Source organism: Micromys minutus, assembly GCF_963924665.1.
Source record: "Micromys minutus genome assembly, chromosome: 13".
Taxonomy (NCBI): Eukaryota; Metazoa; Chordata; class Mammalia; order Rodentia; family Muridae; genus Micromys; species Micromys minutus.
In genome coordinates, this window is record NC_137982.1 from 22441949 (window position 1) to 22460982 (window position 19034).

At 37.4% G+C, this 19034-nt stretch overlaps 1 protein-coding gene across 1 annotated transcript; it reads left to right on the plus strand.

Annotated features, from left to right (window-relative positions):
* Nucleotides 1-9682: 9682 nt before the first annotated feature.
* LOC308429164 (KRR1 small subunit processome component homolog) lies at nucleotides 9683-16558 on the plus strand (the record flags this gene model as incomplete). Its single annotated transcript, XM_080927926.1, has 2 exons — nucleotides 9683-9718; nucleotides 15390-16558. 2 exons carry the CDS (start codon nucleotides 9683-9685, stop codon nucleotides 16554-16556), a joined length of 1203 nt encoding a protein of 400 aa, XP_080784052.1. The 3' UTR covers nucleotides 16557-16558.
* Nucleotides 16559-19034: the final 2476 nt, after the last annotated feature.

Here is a 19034-nt window from a genome sequence, read left to right on the forward strand (position 1 = left end):
GATAGAATACTAAAAGCAGTAAGGGAAAAAGGTCAGGTAACATATAAAGGCAGACCAATCAGACTCACACCCGATTTCTCAACAGAGACTATGAAAGCTAGAAGAGTCTGGACAGACATCATGCTCTCCTTAAGAGAGCACAAGTGCCAGCCCAAGCTGCAATACCCAGCAAAACTATCAATCACCATCGATGGAGAGACGAAGATATTTCAAGACAAATCAAAATTCACACAATTTCTGACCACAAACCCAGCACTACGACGAATTATAGGTGAAAAACCCAATACAATGAGGGAAAATACAGCCTAGTAAGAACAAGAAAACTCCTAAACAAGAAAACTAACGGAAGAAAAGACACAGACACAACTCAACCCAAAAAAGCAATAATGGCAGGAAACAAACAACTGTTCCTTGATATCTATTAACATAAATGGTCTCAACTCTCCAATAAAGAGACATAGACTATCAGACTGGATACATGAACAAAATCCAGTCTTTTGCTGCATACAGGAAACTCATCTCAGAGACAAAGACAGACACTATCTCAGAGTAAAAGGGTGGGAAAAAAAACTTCCAACAAACAGCTCCAAGAAGCAAGCTGGAGTGGCTATTCTAATATCGAATAAAGTAAATTTCCAACCAAAAGTTATCAAAAAAGATAAGGAAGGATACTTTTTACTCATTACCGGGGAAATCTGTCAGGAGGAACTCTCAATCCTTAATATATATGCTCCAAATAAAAAATCACCCACATTCATAAAAGAAACTCTACTAAAGCTCAAAAAATACATTTCACCCTACACAATACTAGTGGGAGACTTTAATACACCACTCTCACCAATGGACAGATCAGGGAAACAGAAACTGAACAAGGACACTGCAAAACTAGCAGAGACTTTGAACCAACTAGAATTAATAGATATATACAGAACATACTGTCCCAAAGTAAAAGAATACAACTTCTTCTCACCACCCCATGGCGCCTTCTCGAAAATTGACCACATAATTGAACACAGAACGAGCCTCCATCGATATAAAAAGATTGAAATACTCCCATGCATCCTCTCAGATCACCATGGTCTACGGCTGGTCTTTAACAACAACAAAGACAATAAAAAGCCCACATACACATGGAAACTAAACAACACTCTGTTAAAGGATAGCAGGTTCAAAGAAGAAATAAAGAAAGAAATTAAGGATTTTCTAGAATTCAACGAAAAAAAAAAAAAAACACAACATACCCAAACCTATGGGATGCAATGAAAGCAGTATTGAGAGGAAAACTCATAGCCCTAAGTGCTTCCAAAAAGAAACTGGAGAGAGCTCACATCAGCAACCTGACAGCACAGCTAAAAGCCCTAGAACAAAAAAAAGCAGATATACCCAAAAAGAGTAGACGGCAAGAAATAATCAAAATTAGGGCAGAAATAGACCAAATAGAAACAAAAAGAACCATTGAAAAAATCAACAAAACCAAGAGTTGGTTCTTTGAGAAAATCAACAAGATTGATAAACCCCTAGCTAGACTAACTAGAGGGCAAAGAGAGAGTATCCAAATTAACAGAATCAGAAAGGAAAGTGGTGACATAACAACTGAAACAGGAAATTCAAGAAATCATTAGATTCTACTACAAAAACTTAGACTCCACAAAATTGGAAAATCTGGATTAAATGGATGAATTCCTAGACAGATACAAGGTCCCAAAGTTAAACCAGGACCAAGTAAACCATCTAAATAACCCTATAAAACCTAAAGAAATAGAAGAAGTCATCAAAAGCCTCCCAACCAAAAAAAGCCCAGGTCCAGACGGGTTCAGTGCAGAATTTTAAAAGACTTTTATTGAGGATATAACACCAATACTCGCCAAACTATTCCAAAATTTAGAATCAGATGGAATATTACCCAACTCATTTTTTGAGGCTACAATAACCCTCATACCTAAACCACACAAAGACCCTACAAGGAAAGAGAACTTTAGACCAATCTCACTTATGAACATTGATGCAAAAATACTTAACAAAATCCTCGCAAACCAAATCCAAGAAAACATCAAGATGATCATTCATCATGACCAAGTAGGCTTCATCCCTGGGATGCAGGGATGGTTTAACATAAGGAAATCCATCAATGTAATCCACTATATAAACAAACTCAAAGACCAAAATCACATGGTCATCTCACTAGACGCTGAGAAAGCATTCGACAAAATCCAACAACCCTTCATGTTAAAAGTCCTGGAAAGAACAGGAATCCAAGGCCCATACTTAAACATAAAAAAAGCAATATACAGCAAACCAACAGCCAACATCAAACTAAGGAAAAACCTTAGAACACATAGGTACAGGAGAAAATTTCCTGAACAAAACACCAATGGCTCAAGCTCTAAGGTCAAAGATTAACAAATGGGACTTAGTGAGATTACAAAGTTTCTGTAAGGCTAAAGACATTGTCAAGAAAACAAAACGGCAACCAACAGAATGGGAAAAGATCTTTACCAACAACACATCAGATAGAGGCCTAATATCCAAGGTGTACAAGGAACTCAAAAAGCTAGACACCAGAGAATCAAATAACCCTATTAAAAATGGTGTACAGAGCTAAACAAAACGTTTTCAGTTGAGGAACACCGAATGGCCGAGAAACATCTGAGGAAGTGCTCGACATCCTTAGCCATCAGGGAAATGCAAATCAAAACAACCCTGAGATGCCACCTCACACCAGTCAGATTGGCCAAGATCCAAAACTCAGATGACAGCAGATGCTGCTGAGGCTGAGGAGAAAGAGGAACACTTCTCCACTGTTGGTAAGGTTGCAAACTAATACAACCACTCTGGAAATCAGTCTGGCGATACCTCAGAAAATTGGATATAGTACTACCTGAAGACCCAGCTATTCCACTTCTGGGCATATACCCCAGAGACACTTTAATACACAACAAAGATATATGCACCACAATGTTCATAGCAGCTCTATTTATAATAGCCAGAAGTTGGAAGGAACCCAGATGTCCGTCAGAAGACGTATGGATACAAAAATTGTGGTACATATACACAATGGAATACTACTCAGCCACCAAAAACAATGACTTAACCAAATTCTTAAGAAAATGGCTGCATCTAGAGAATATCATCCTGAATGAGATAACCCAGTCACAAAAGAACAGACATAATATGCAGTCACTGATAGTGGGATGCTAACCCCAGAGGCTTGCATTCCCCCAGAAACAACTCACAGACTGTATGAAGTCCAAGAAATAAAGAAAACAAAAAACTATACATATATTTACAAAACAAGAAGACTTTGACTATTTCCATGTTGCATTTTGTTTTGCATGTACTTTACGCTTATTGTAACTATTAGGTTTTCAATGCATACTGTCAAGCCCTTGAAAAAAATCAAGTACTGACTAAAAAAATATATTCACATGGTTTTATGTAAAAATTATTTTAATGTCTGAAAAAACAGTACTGACAAAAATGTATAATTTTAAGCAAAAAATGTTTAAAATCTGTACATATATCTTTGTTTTGTAAAATAAAGTCGTTTAAAAAAAAACCTCTACAATAAAAACTTTCAATTTTGAAAGAAAAAGATAGAGAACAGCACTATAAAATTAAACAATATACCATGTCTATAAAATGGTAGAATAAATATTGTGAAAATAGTCATTCTCTAAAAACTATATACAGATTCAGCGCAATATTAATCAAAATTCCCATAACATTCTTTATTTAACTAAAAGGAACTATTTAAGATTCACATGTAACCATAAATTAACCCAATAGGCAAAATTAAACCCAAGTGACACAACAATGCTGGAGGAAATGCAGTTCCAAATATCAAGATACATCAAAGAGAGACAGCAATAGAAATAACTTAGAACGTATCTTCCGACAAAGGCAGAAAATTTGAACAACTGCATATTTGCTACATATGTATTGTGGGGGGAGGCTAGGTCCTCCCTTTGGTTCATGTTTCAGTCTCTGGAATGACACAAGGGTTCTGGTTATTTGATTCTGTTGGTCTTCACGTGGAGTCCCTGCACTCTTTGGGTCCCTCTGCCCATTCCCCAGTTCTACCATAGTATTCCTCAACCTCCAAATAATGTTTTGCTGTGGGTCTCTTCATCTGTTTTCATTCATGTTGGGTGGAGGCTCTATGAGGATGCTTATGCTGGACTCCTGTCTGCAAACATAACATAGTATCATTAATAGAGCCAGGAACTCGTTTTTGCCCACTGGAGAAGTATTCATTTGGTATAGCCATTGGTTGGCCATTCCATCTTTCTTTTATTTATATTTGTCTCTGCATATCTCCTAGGCAAGACACATTTTGGGTCATGGGTACTGTGGATAGATTGCAGGCCTTATTCCTTCCCTAAGAGTTCTGCCTGGCTACAGGAAGTGGTCTTTTCAAGAGTCATACCCCCCATAGCTAGGAGTCTCAGTTAGAATGCCCCCTCTAGATATTTTGTGGGCTCTCCAACCTTGTCCCATGTCTCTGATAATACCCACCCCAGCACCCTTCCCCATTCCATCTTCCACACTTCTGGACAGAAAATTGTACTTCAGATCAATATTAAAAACTGGATGGTATTGGTATATCATCCTGAGTGAGGCAACCCATACACAATAGAACATGCCTGACATATACTCACTTATAAGTCAATATTAGCCATAATGTATGGAAAAACTACTCTACAATCCACAGACCAAAAAACCTCATATAACAAGGAGGGCCAGAAGGAAGATTGTTGAATACCTGAAAGGGAAATAAAGTACTCACTGTAGTTGAATGGAGGAAAAAAAACATATAACATTCTAAATGTGGTGCTGGAAAAGCTTCATTTCCTCATTCAAAAAAGATGAAGTTGGGGGGGTCTTTAGCACCTTATCTAAATGACAAAACACATATGGTTCAAAGATTTTAATGTGAAATGCTAAAACTGCTAGAAAAAACAGACATCACACTACATGATAGAAAATTAGGAAGGTATTTTCTGAATAGAATGGTATTGGCCCAAGAATTGAGGACAGAAACTAATTAGTGATCTCATAAATCTATAAAATTTCTACCCAGCTACAAAAAAAAAATTAAGTTGATTTATTAGCCCAAAGAATTAGAGACATTCTTTGTCAGCCAGACATTTGACAAAGCACCCATGTCCAGAATGTAAAAAAAGAAAACTAACAACCCAAAACTTCAAAACAAACAAACAAGAACAAAAAAAAATGAAATTAAAAAAAAATAAAGGTCCCATTCAAAAAAAATGAGCTTGGTACCTGCCCCCCCAAAAGAGTAAAATAGTCCCTGAAATGAAGCTACACTGGGCCAGATAAGGAAGTCTGCCCTTCTCTCCACCTGGTAGTATACTGGTCTTCCAGAACATCTTCTGTAACCAGGAACATAGTTGAGAGCACTACCCAAATAACCACACCAGCTAATATGCCCATGAAGCCTAAAGGATACATGACCCCTTCCCACTGCACAGACTTCATCTTCCTTCAAGTCTGCACCTCCACCAGGATGCATTGGAATGTCTAGCCCTCTTCCCACTCCACACTGTCCAGGTCTCCCAGGAGATCTTCGTAACTAGAGATACAGGTCACAGCACGTCAGGATATGTCCTTGTCTCCCACACCTTGCAGCCCAGAGCCTGCTGGTGTCCCAGGATGTCTAATATAACCAGAGAAACAGCTTGGCTGTCATCCAGAAAGTCTGTCATAACCAGGTCACAGAAGCATTCCCATGACCCAGGTCATATAGGAGCCCCCCAACTAGAAACAACATAACCTCCCTACCAGAAGTCTTGCTCTAACCCATGTCACAGAGCTCTAACTAAAACCAATGAGACAGACTTAGGAGTCAGAAACACCCACGCCAGTTAACACCAGAGATAACCAGATGGCAAGATGCCAGCACAAGAAAATAAGCAACAGAAGCCTATGTAATTTGCCATCATCATTATATAGGTCTCTTACCACAGCAAGCCCTGGGTACTCTACCATACCTGAAAAGCAAAATGTGGGCCAAAATGCACATCTCATGAAGATAATGGAGACATTTAAGAAGGGGAAAAAAAGGTCATATGGGTGAAAGAATAAAAAAAAAAAAAAAAAAAAAAAAAAAAAAAAAAAAGTGGTCCAATATCAAACAATAGAAATGATAAAAAAAATCACAAATGAAGACAATACTAGAAATGAAAAACTTAGAAGAGGGACCAGGAGTTACAGATGCAGGCATTGACAACAAGATATAAGAGACAGAATAGAGAATATCAGGTGTATAACATACCATAGAATACAATGACACAACAGTCAAAGAAAATACAAAGTGTAAAAGCACCTAACCCAAGACATCCAGGTAATTTGGAAGACAATAAAAAAACCACAAAGCTAGGAATAATAGAAATTGAAGAGAGTGAAGATTCTCATTCAAAGGTTCAGAAAACATCTTTAAAAAATTCACAGAAGAAGACTTCCTTAACTTAAAGACAAAGATGTCCATTAAAAAAAAAAAAAGCCTACAGAATACCAAATATATTGAACCAGAAAAAGAAAATCAGCTAGTTATATAATAATCAAAACACTAAATGCACAGAACAGAGGAAAAAAATCTTAAAAGCAGTAAAAAAAAAAAAAAAAAAAAAAAAAAAGAGCCCAAGTAAAATACACAGGAAGACCTATCAGAATTAGTCCCAACTTCTCAAAAAACAAAACAAAACAAAAAAAAAAAAAAAACAAAAAAAAAAAAAACAACTCTAAAAGTCAGGAGATCCTGAACAGATATCATGCAAACCCTATGAGATCACAAATACTAGCCCAGGCTGCTATACCCAGCAAAACTCTCAGCCATAATATGTGAAGAAACCTAGATATTGAATGCCCGAACCAAATTTACACAATGCTTTTCTATCAATCCAGTTCCTCAGAGGATACAATGAGAAAAACTCCAACACAAGGAGGGTTCCGACATCAAATAAAATACAAGAAATCAATTACCTCATAACAAACTGAAAACAAATCACACACACACACACACACACACACACACACACACACACACACACTACCACCTACAACAACAAAAACAATAGAACCCAACAACCATTGGTCCTTAATATCTCATAACACCAATGGACACAATTTCCCAGTGGAAAGACAGAGACAATCAGACTGGATATGAAAGCATGATCCAACATATTGCTGCATAAAAGAAACACACTTTACTAACAAAAACAGACACCAACTCAGAGTAAAAGGCTGAAAAATTATTTCCAGGAAGTGTTTTTTGTTTTTTAAATCAAACAACTTCATTTTAAAAACAAAGAAAAATGTACAGATTTTAACCATTTTTGCATGAAAGTATATGAATACATTTTTGTCAGTGCTTGATTTTATTAAAGGATTGATAGTGTGCATTAAGATCTTACTAGTAACAATGAGCATTAAGTACATGTAAAACAAGATATAACCTGGAATTAGTCAAAGTTTTCTTGGTGTGTAAAGATTAAGCAAAATGGTTTTTCATTTTCTTTTATTTTCTTAAACTTCATATAGTCTGAGAGTTGTTTTTGGGGAGTCCAGAGCTTTCTGGGGTTAGTATCCAATTATCAGTGACTGCATATTATGTCTGTTGTTTTGTGACTGGGTTATCTCAGGATGATATTCTCTAGATGCATCCATTTTCTTAAGAATTTCATAAGGTCATTGTTTCTGATAACTGAATAGTACTCCATTGTGTAAATATACCACAATTGTTGTATCCATTCATCTACTGAAAAACATCTGGGTTCTTTCCAGCTTCTGGCTATTATAAATATGGCTGCTATGAATATTGTGGTGCATGTGTCTTTGTTGTATGTTGGAGCATCTCTGGGGTATATGCCCACAAGTGGAATAACTGGGTCTTCAGGTAGCACAATGTACAATTTTCTGAGGAACCGCCAGATTCATTTCCAGAGTGGTTGTACCAGTTTACAACCCCACCAACAGTGGAGAAGTGTTCCTCTTTCTTCACATCCTAACCAGCATCTGCTATCATCCGAATTTTTGATCTTAGCCAATCTGACTGGTGTGAGGTGGAATCTTAGTGTTGTTTTGATTTTCATTTTCCAGATTGCTAATGATGTTGAGCACTTCCTTTGATGCTTCTCAGCCACTCGATATTGCTCAATTGAGAACTTTTTATTTAGCTCTGTACCCAATTTTTAATATGGTTGTTTGATTCTCTGTTTTCTAGCTTTTTGAGTTCTTTGTATACCTTGGAATTTAGGCCTCTATCTGATGTGGGGTTGGTAAATATCTTTTCCCACTCTGTTAGCTGCCATTTTTCTTTCTTGAAAGTGTCCTAAGCATTACAGAATCTTTGCAATTTTATTAAGTCCCATTTGTCAACATTTGACCTTAGAGCACAAGCCATTGGTGTTCTCTTCAGGAAATTTTCTCCTGTGCCTATGTGTACTAAGGTTTTCCCTACTTTCTCATGTAATAGTTTCAGTGTACCTGGTTTAATGTGGAGATCTTTGATCCACTTGCACTTGAGCTTTGTACAAGGAGATAAGAAAGGGTCTGTTTTTATTCTTCTGCATTCTGAGTGCCAGTTGGAACAATACCATTTGTTGAGGAGGCTGTTCTTTTTCCATTGAATGTTTATAGCTTCTTTGTCAAAAATCAAATCACCATATATGTGAGGGCTCATTTCTGGTTTTTCTATTCTATTCCATTGTTCCACGTGCCTATCTCTGTACCAGTACTATGCAGCCAAGCAAGGGTTATTAAGAAAAAGCCTGGTATAGCCATTGTTATATCCAATAAAATAGTTAAATCTAAAAATTATCAAAAAAGATGGAGTAAGACACTTTATACTCATCAAAGGAAAAATCCACCAAGGTGAAGTCTCAATTCTCAACACATATGCTGCAAATGCAAGGGTACCCACATTCGTAAAATAAACTTTACTGAAGCTCAAAATACACATTAAACCTCATACAACAACCACTCACCAATCGTCAGGTCATTAAAACAGAAACTAACCACAGATATAGAGAAACTGTCACAAGTTATAAACCTAATAGTGTAGGTGCTTCAATCTCACATAGAAGAGGGAACAAAGTAATTATAGGAGGCAGAGGGAAGGACCTTTTTAGGTGAGGGATGAAAAAAGGAGAGTCAGGATCATATAAGAGGGAAGATAAGAGAGAAGCCCTAAGCACTAGGAGAATGAGTAGAAATATGCAGCAATGGGGAATTGGAGAACCACTAGAAAGTCCCAGACATCAGGGATTTTAGAGGAACTCAGGGCCCCAGTGGGGATGATCTTAGGCAAAATACTGAATAATGAAGAGATGGAACCTACGAAGGTCACCTGCAGTAAATAAATATCCCCCTAAGTTGAGGCATGAGGCCAACCACATATCTCAAAATTTTGACTCAGAATTGTTCTTTCTAGAAGAATTGGAGGGTTAAAAATTGAACACATACTGCAAGAAAGGCCATCACAAGAGTACCCCAAGTTGGAATCCATTCCATCCACAAACACCAAACCTGATACTATTACTGATGCCAAGAAGTACTTGTAGGAAGGAACCTGGAATGGCTGTCTTCTGAGAGGCTATCAGCACCTGACTTAAATAGATGCAGATACTTACAGCGAACCACTGGAGTGAGTTCAGGAACCCCTATGGAAGAGTTAGAGGAAAGACTGAAGGAGGTGAAGGTGACTGCACCGCCATAGAATGAAAAACAATATCAACTAACTAGACCCTTCAGAACTTCCAGGAACTAAGCCAACAACCACAGAGCATATATGGGCTGACTCATTGTACCTACTACATATGTGGCAAATAACTACCTTAACTGGTCTCAGTGGGAGGAGATGTGCTTGGTCTTGTGGAGCTTTGATGCCCCAAAAAAGGGGCTGCTGGGGGTATGAGGTGGGATTAGGGAATTGGAAGCACTCTCTTAGGGGTTAAGGGGAGGGGGAATGTGGTATGAGGCTCATGGATTGGGGACCTGGATAAGGGATATCATTTGAAATGTAAATAAATAGAGTAATTATTTAAAGACCATATCCTTCATCTCTTTAAATTAGTGAGATGCATAATTCAAACAACTTTGATATTTTATCATACCTCAATCATAATGAAAATAATCAAGAATATCACTAAAAGCTAATTATTGAAAGTTTATGTGAAGAGGAGTAACTTCATTTTGCTGTACACTATTGTGGCCACTCTGGAAGAAATTATTGTGGCAAACCCTCTAAAATTTAGAAATACATATGCCAGAGGACCAACCTATACTCCTTCTTGGCATATTTTCAAAAGATTCAGCATCCTACTCAACTGATATGCACTCAACCATATTCATTGTCTTTCTGGTCACAATAGTTAGAAACTTCCTATTGTATTAATAAATGTAACCTTTATTTGCAGATGTAATTTTCATCTTTGATGCTTAAAGCTGCATAACTTCACCCTTTCTAGTTCTTTCTGAACTCTAGTTGGCTGGTTCAACTCAACTCAACCATTCTGGCTTAAACACTTCTGCAATATGGCTGACTCAAACCGGCTTCTCTCAGCTTCTTAATTGTTTCACTTGGTCTCAGTCTAACTCTTGTAATCTGTTCTAAACTTCTAGCTCCTCATTTTTTAGATTATTTCATCTTCACTTGCAAAACAAACTCTGTAAACTCTACCAGTAATCTTCTTCTCTCTCATATTCCTTCATTTCCTTCCTCTGCCCTTTGCACTGTTCTCTTAAATTGATTCTTTTTTATTGTGCTGTTCTTATGAGAGTCTAGCAGATCCTACTTATGACTCATTTTGTCACATCTTTCTCAAAGTTGGCTCTTTGCCAGCCCTTCAATTGGACATTACATTTAAACGTGGTTGCTTTTGTCTATATACTCACCTTACTTTATTGGGTTTAAAGATGTATTTCTAAAGGTTTCTATGTATTTCAGAAAGATTATAATGCAATGTCTTTGTTCTAGACACATTATGTAGACCTAGTAATCTGTTATTTCAATCTATTCTCCCGCTCTATTTCTGTGATGACCTTGATCTCACTTTTTAATTACTATTCCAACTATTTCTCATTTTGTCTTTCAAATTACAATTACCTTATAATTCTCTTTTTTTATATCCCCAATTCACATAGTCTTTGGATGTGATCAATGCAAGAGCAGCCATACTGCCAGATTGAAATTCCTCCATGGAAATAGAAATAAAATAAAATTTTGTCAACTGACATAGGATAATTATGTATATATACAATATGGATTACTCTTCAAATACAAAGAAAATTGAAATAACTGCTTCGTATATATACCAACAACAATCTTCAACTGGAACCCATCATTCAACCGCACTTTCTATACTTGTCTATAAACTCTTACAGTATTGGCTTTTATAGGTCTCCCTGAGATAGATCCCAATATTAGAGAAGCACCTGCACTAATATTATAAATATTTGGAATAAGATCTCCAATTTGAGTAGAGGATGAGTAAATTTTAAGTTCCCAAGACATCTCTTAAAAATGGCATCCTATTTGTAAGATAGAAATGTATGTGGGTAACTGTCATCCTGTTTTGCAAGTTAAAACATGAATGTCAGACTGGTCCAATACTGGTGGACAAGTTAAGACATGAATGCTACATTAGGCAAATACCATGTCACATTTGAATGTACCAACCAATAAGAGTGTACAAAAATAAAACGTGTGGCTCTGGGTTTCTATCTTGCCACTGGGGTGTCAGAACACTGTAGCTCCAGGAAGGCAAAACTCAGTCTAATGTACAGGTTCCAGCCTGTTCTTCTCTGGTAAGAAATGGTGGGAGCTGAGAAAAAGCCTGGTTCTCAAATTTCTGGGAATCCAGGCACTTCTGAGAACCTCTAGGAGTTGAGAATGCAGGCTTCAATTAACACGTGTTCCCAGACACTGCCTGGACACTCAAGAAGTTGCAAACAGGGAACATGTGCCTGCTATGAGCCTGGGATACTTGGCAAGGGGCGGGTGGGAGGTGATTGGCAGCAGATCCCACTTAGCTTAGGGTGAGTACCAATAGCAAGGAGGAGCCTTTTATTGGAGCCTTAAACATAGCTCTGTATGATGAAGGCCTCTTCCCACAGAAGTCCCTGATGGAGACAGTTCCTTTTTTCCAAACTGCTTTATGCATGGCAGATGAGGATGCATATGACTTATTCAGGGTGAATTAGAGATTAAATATCTTTTGCAGGAAGGTATAACTATGAAGAGAGGTTCATTGGCTAAATAATCGTGGCATATCTAGATACCTCATTAGAATTTAGAACTCTAAGTTATATGTGTCATGGCCGGTTTCATGTTCTTCATAGTGGGATGTTATAGTTAGGGTAGTCTGAACTCCCGACGTTCTCAATTCTGAGTTTTCTTGGGGTTCTGAACATATCTACAGTTTTTCTGTCTGGTGGCCCACTGACCCTTAGATGTGCTCCTAAGGAAACAGCTATCCCTAAGTTCTGTTTGGTGAAATAACATGGCACAGACATTTGTAGATTTTAGGCTTTAAACCCTTAAGCATCTTAACACAAAGACTCTCAGTCATTGTCCCATGTCCATGATTGATCAATATTAGGTGTAGCATTCAATAAACCATCTCTATTTGGCTGAAATTGCTGTTTGAGTTATTTATGTGGCTATTCCCAGACCCCAACACAATGTTTCCACCTAAACGTCCCAAGAAATATAGACTATCACAATATCGGGCATAAAAAGTTCCATTTTTAGTTTTATTATCAAAGTCTAAGAGACTCAGAAAGTATTATGAATATAGGGTATGTATGCTGCATTTAGTTGCCCCCCAGAGTTTCAAGAAAATCCCTACTGCTGAAGACACCCAGGTACTTAATGCACAGAACACAAAATATCACATCTGAATCTAACACTTTAGCCTCCTCCGTGAGTATTATTTTTATGGTGTCAAAACTACTTCTAGGTGGCAGGATAGATGTACACAGCTATATGGCCTCTGAGCTGCAATGACTAATATGGTATAATAGCTCTAAAGTTCAATAATGACACACATATCTTGGAGTTAATCGGCAGTTCTCAAATTAGACTCAAGACTTCGATTGGATTGCTGAAATAGAAAAAAAAAAATCATGCCTGATAATGAAAGCCTACTGAATTTACAGTGAGAAAGTGAGGTCCTAGATCTTGCGGAAGAATCTACAATTGCTATTTTAATCAGATAGAATAAGTACAAATTTCATTCAAAATATATGCCCATAGATAAATATTGCCCTCACACCTCACAAAAGAATGAAATAGATGCAGACCATTATAGAAAACTACATCCAATAAAAATGTAAAGAAAAAGAATCTGTGGTATTTTGACATAAATGTTACATCTACAACAAAGAACCTGGACATGAACCTCAGGGAAAAATAACAGAATATGATGTGGAATTCAAAAAGAACCAGATGGATATGACTACTATGGGATGTTTCAGTGAAACTAAAGGCAAAAAGTCTCAAAAATATGGCTGCTTAAGTAAGACCTGAACAATGATTAAACAAATAGATGTGCTACCAAAAAGGGGAAAATCTCATAGGGTCCTAATTCTAGACATATGACTACAAACAGCTACTCAATATTGGATGGCAAGAAATAATATTCTTCAAAAAATATTTCTCCAGTTAAGTATTCAATACTAAATTTTCAGCCTTGCAACTATATATATATATATATATATATATGGATTGTGCATCTTGCATTGATATTTATATATGTGTTTATGTAAACATATCTATTCATCTATATGTAAGAAATTTGATATAGAGCACAAGGGATGTATGGAAGAGAGAAAAGTAAAGAAAATAAAGAAATTATATATATATATATATATATATATATATATATATATATATATATATATATATATTGATTTTGGTGAAGGAGATTTAATTTTTATAGAAACATAGAAATATTTATTTTAAACAAAGAGCATACTCTGCCAAAAGAGCATTGTGATAAAAATAGAATTAATTGTATGTTAATGACTGACCAAAATTCAAAATGACTACCAGCAATTGCCAAAAAGAAAATTTATCTTCCTTAACTAATATAATAAACACAAACAGCTACAAAATTACAAAATTGCCATCAAATACAAAGAGTTTGCAATCTTTTAGAATATTGGCTAAAACTCCAAAACAAAAAATGGTTAAGTAGAGAGAAAAACACAAGTGGGAAAAAATGTTTACAAAATGCATGATACCAAGGATAAGGATACCTTGGATGAGATAAACACTATATTTTAAAGCGATTCTCTCAATAACAAGCATCTGTGAAAATTTGCTAAGAACCTCCCTTAAAGAAGCCTTCTTTCCTCTTTTTTTTTCTTGAACTTCACACAGTCTGTGACTGGTTTCTGGGGTGTTCAGAGCATTCTGGGGTTAGTAGCCCATTATTTGTGACTGCATATTATGTCTGTTCTTTTGTGACCTGGTTACCTAACTCAGGAGCACATTCTCTAGATGCATCCATTTTCTTAAGAATTTCATAAAGTCATCATTTCTGATAGCTTAGTACTACTCCATTGTGTAAATGTACCATAATTTTTCTATTCATTCACCTACTGAAGGAAATCTAGGTTCTTTCCAGGTTCTGGCTATTATAAATAGGGCTACTATGAACATTATGGTGCATGCATCTTTGTTGTATATTGGAGTGTCTCTGGGGTAAATACCTAGAAGTGGAATAGCAGGATCTTCAGGTAGTAAGTACTATGTCCAATTTTCTAAGTAATTGCCAGATTGATTTCCAGAGTGGTTGTATCAGTTTACAACCCCACCAAGAGTGGAGAAGTGTTCCACTTTCTCCACATCCTCACTAGCATCTGCTGTCATCTGAGATTTGGATCTTGGCCAATCTGACTGGTGTTAGGTGGAATCTCAGGGTTGTTTTATTTGTATTTGAGCACTTCCTTAGATGTTTCTCAGCAATTCGATACTCCTCCATTGAGAACTTTAGTTTAACACTGTACCCCATTTCTAATATTGTTGTTTGATTCTCTGGTGTATAGTTTTTTGAGTTCTTTGTACATCTTGGATATTAGGCCTCTATCTGATGTGGGTTTGGTAAAGATCTTTTCCCACTCGGTTGGCTGATGTTTTGTTTTCTTGACAGTGTCCTTAGCCTTACAGAAACTTTGCAATCTCATTAAGTCCCATTTGTCAATCTTTGACATTAGAGCTCTAGCCATTGGTGTTCTGTTAAGGAAATTTTCTCCTGTGCTTATGTGTTCTAAGGTTTTCCCTAACTTCTCATATAATAGTTTCAGTGTACCTGGTTTAATGTGGAGATCTTTGATCCAGTTACACTTGAGCTTTGTACAAGGAGATAAGAAAGGGTCTGAATTTTACGATATCAATTTCTGCGGACGCTCCTGCTAAAGAAGCTCGAAAAAGTGACTCTCAGTTGCAGAAACAAAAGCGTGAGAACCAAGATGAGTCAGAGCTCCTTACTGTTCCTGATGGTTGGAAGGAGCCAGCGTTTTCCAAAGAGGACAATCCCAGAGGACTCTTGGAGGAAAGCAGCTTTGCGACCTTGTTCCCAAAATACCGAGAAGCTTACCTGAAAGAGTGCTGGCCATTGGTCCAGAAGGCCTTGAATGAACATCATGTTAAAGCATCGTTGGACTTGATTGAGGGCAGCATGACTGTTTGTACAATGAAGAAGACTTTTGACCCTTACATCATCATCAGGGCCCGAGACCTAATAAAGCTCTTGGCGAGGAGCGTTTCATTTGAACAGGCAGTACGGATTCTTCAGGATGATGTTGCATGTGACATCATTAAAATCGGCTCTCTAGTGAGAAATAAAGAGAGATTTGTAAAAAGAAGACAGCGGCTTATTGGTCCCAACGGCTCTACGTTGAAGGCATTGGAACTCCTGACAAACTGTTATGTTATGGTTCAAGGGAACACAGTCTCAGCCATCGGACCTTTCAGTGGCCTGAAGGAGGTTCGAAAAGTAGTCCTTGATACTATGAAGAACATCCATCCAATTTATAACATCAAAACCTTGATGATTAAACGGGAGTTGGCAAAAGATTCCGAATTACGATCACAAAGTTGGGAAAGATTTTTGCCACAGTTCAAGCACAAAAATGTGAATAAACGCAAGGAACCGAAGAAGAAGAGTGTGAAGAAGGAGTACACGCCCTTCCCTCCCCCACAGCCAGAAAGTCAGATCGATAAAGAATTGGCTAGTGGTGAATACTTTCTGAAAGCACATCAGAAGAAGCAGCAGAAAATGGAAGCAATAAAGGCTAAGCAAGCAGAAGCTCTGACAAAGAGGCAGGAAGAACGGAACAAAGCATTTATTCCACCTAAGGAAAAGCCAGCTGTGAAGCCCAAGGAAGCTTCTACTGAAACTAAGATTGATGTGGCTGCTATCAAGGAGAAGGTTAAGAAAGCAAAGAACAAGAAACTGGGTGCTCTTACAGCAGAGGAAGTAAAGCTCAAGATGGGGGCTGACGAAAAGAAGCAGAAGAGGAAAAAGTAACATTGGGGAAAAAAATCTCGAACTCTCTGAGGTGTTTCCTTTTGTAAAGGATTTGGAGATTCGAAGGCTTTTTAGCTGAGTCAAACTCCGAAAATCATGACCAGTTTTCTTGTGTTCATGGACATACGCTTTTTAAATTCGTAGGTGGTAGATACCTGTGTGTGCATTGTGCCCAGACAGGTTTTGCCTAGGTGTTTTCAGAATACCTGTTCTTTTAAATTATATATAAATTTTTGGAATGAGACTATTATTCATCAAATCTAATGTTTGTTGCCATTGGCTGGTGGTCTTTGTAAACATATCCAAAAAATATGTGCAAAATTTCCACTTGATTTAAAAAACCCCAACAGAAAATCCAAGGCCTCTAAATCAAATCTGTCACTATTATTCTGTTCTGACTGAGGAATGATACCAGAAAACATGTCTGTGGGCATCTAATGGCATGTAAGCGTGTGCATACCTGTTGCCCACCCTTCTAAGGCCAGAGGAGGGCATAGAATCCACGGGAACTAGCGCTGCCAGGCTGTGCCAGAGCAGCGAGCATTTGAGGGCAATTGGACGCCAGTGAAATCAAAGTGAGTGTTACACATCTGGAAATGTGTAAGTACACTACTTGTGAAAAGCCTAGCTATGGCAACCTGGCCAGTCTGAATTCATAGTGAAGAAACACTAACTCTTAGGGCTAAGATTTATTGAGACATTTTAAAATAGCCACATCCGAATAAGTTGCCCCCCACACCCCCCACCAGAGAATTAATCCAAAAGAACTGAGTTAGGGTATTTGTGTTTTACCCAGATAGTAATTAGAATGGACAATAACAGAAGAACTGACTTAGCAATGAGGAAGAGAGATGTGTATCTGTTACGTAGATATATAGGCTGGTCTGGATGGTCAACAGAGTAGTAACCTGTGAAACAAACAAGAGTGTGCTGAGATTCTCATATCCTAGCCCAGCCTACATGAAAATGTACAGTTTGCATACATACATGAGACCTGATTGCGTCGTGGGTTAACTGTAAAACCAGAATTAAGAAAAAGGTATGAGAAAGTTATGTTTCTAATTTTTTTCTTTACAGCTATGAGCTTGATTTGGCTTTGAACGAATTATAATGATTTTTCAAGATTTCATCCAGTTCTTGTTGCTGAGTTAGTATTTTTGTACAAAAATTCACATATCAAATTCATATAAAAAGACTGAAAAAAAAATACCATACTATCAGAGTGAATGGAAAGAAAATCATTTAATATGCCACAACCACTAGATGAATCTGATTTTGAGCTATGGTTGAAACTATAGATTAAAATGATTTGTTTTAAATAATGCAATTAAAGTATTTCCTTTAATTAGTTTGTAAGCTCCTCCTCAAGTATAAGGATACAATTTATGATGAATGAGGCAGATGCTCATCCAACCCAGCAGGGTATCTGGCTCACCAAAACTCAAAATTAATGTCCCCCCCCTTCTTCTAAGCACCCCTATCCTAGCCTTGCTGCTGTGAGGCAGTCTTAAAAATGTGGCAGCCAAGAACTGTAGCTTTTCCTCCCTTTACACCATGGAAAATAGACATCTTAAAGGGCAATCTGTTAAGGTAAACATCTTCTACAACAGTGAACTATTGGTTTGTGACAGCTTTCTAGAAATTAACTACTGAAGGAAGATTCCCAGTTCTCCACCTGATTGCACCGATGTCTCTCATTTCCATTCAGCCCCCCAGCTTTGCCTACTCTGGCTCACCTATCAGTATGGAGAGAGAAAAGACCTCCAGGTCTGCAGCATTACCCTTCAAACTCCTGCATGTGTATCCTTTCTTTATGCCTTGACTGCTGCGCTGGGTTTCTGGATCTTACCAAGGCCAGCTCAAAGCACATGCTTATATTTATTATCTTACTTACTGCAGAGCTTGCTCAGACACTTGTTATCTTTTGAGCAATTGCTGCAAGTGGTTCCTTGCTTATATGGCCTCGTTGGGTAATTTCCTCTGTAAAGCAGAAGACCGTTAGTAGAGGGCCCCAACACAATTGCACTTTACTCCGAATGCCCGACCAAACCCAAATGATGAGCTGGATGACGATTCAGGAGGCTAATGTGTAGAGGTGGAAGCAGGTTGCTAGTATTTTAAGGTTCATATAGCATGAATCCTGTTTTTATGAACTTTATAATTTATACCATCACATTTATGAGGACCCCGGAGAATGAATTTTTTTGTGGTTGTTTCTGTTTAGCAGGTAAGGAAGCTGAAGATCTTAGGGATTAATAATTTGCCAGACATGTCAGTGGGGAAAGAAACTCTAGAAATGTCTTCTGCTGGGCTCTTTCTGCCTAACATGTTGCATATGCGATTACTTCCACCCAAACACTGTCATGTTGTTACACTTTATTTTCCGTGTACCAGGCCATTGTAGTTTTTACTAGATTTACCATTTGGCTGGGGTAATTACCTCCAAAAGAAAAAGAAAATCAGAAAAAATGCATTTGT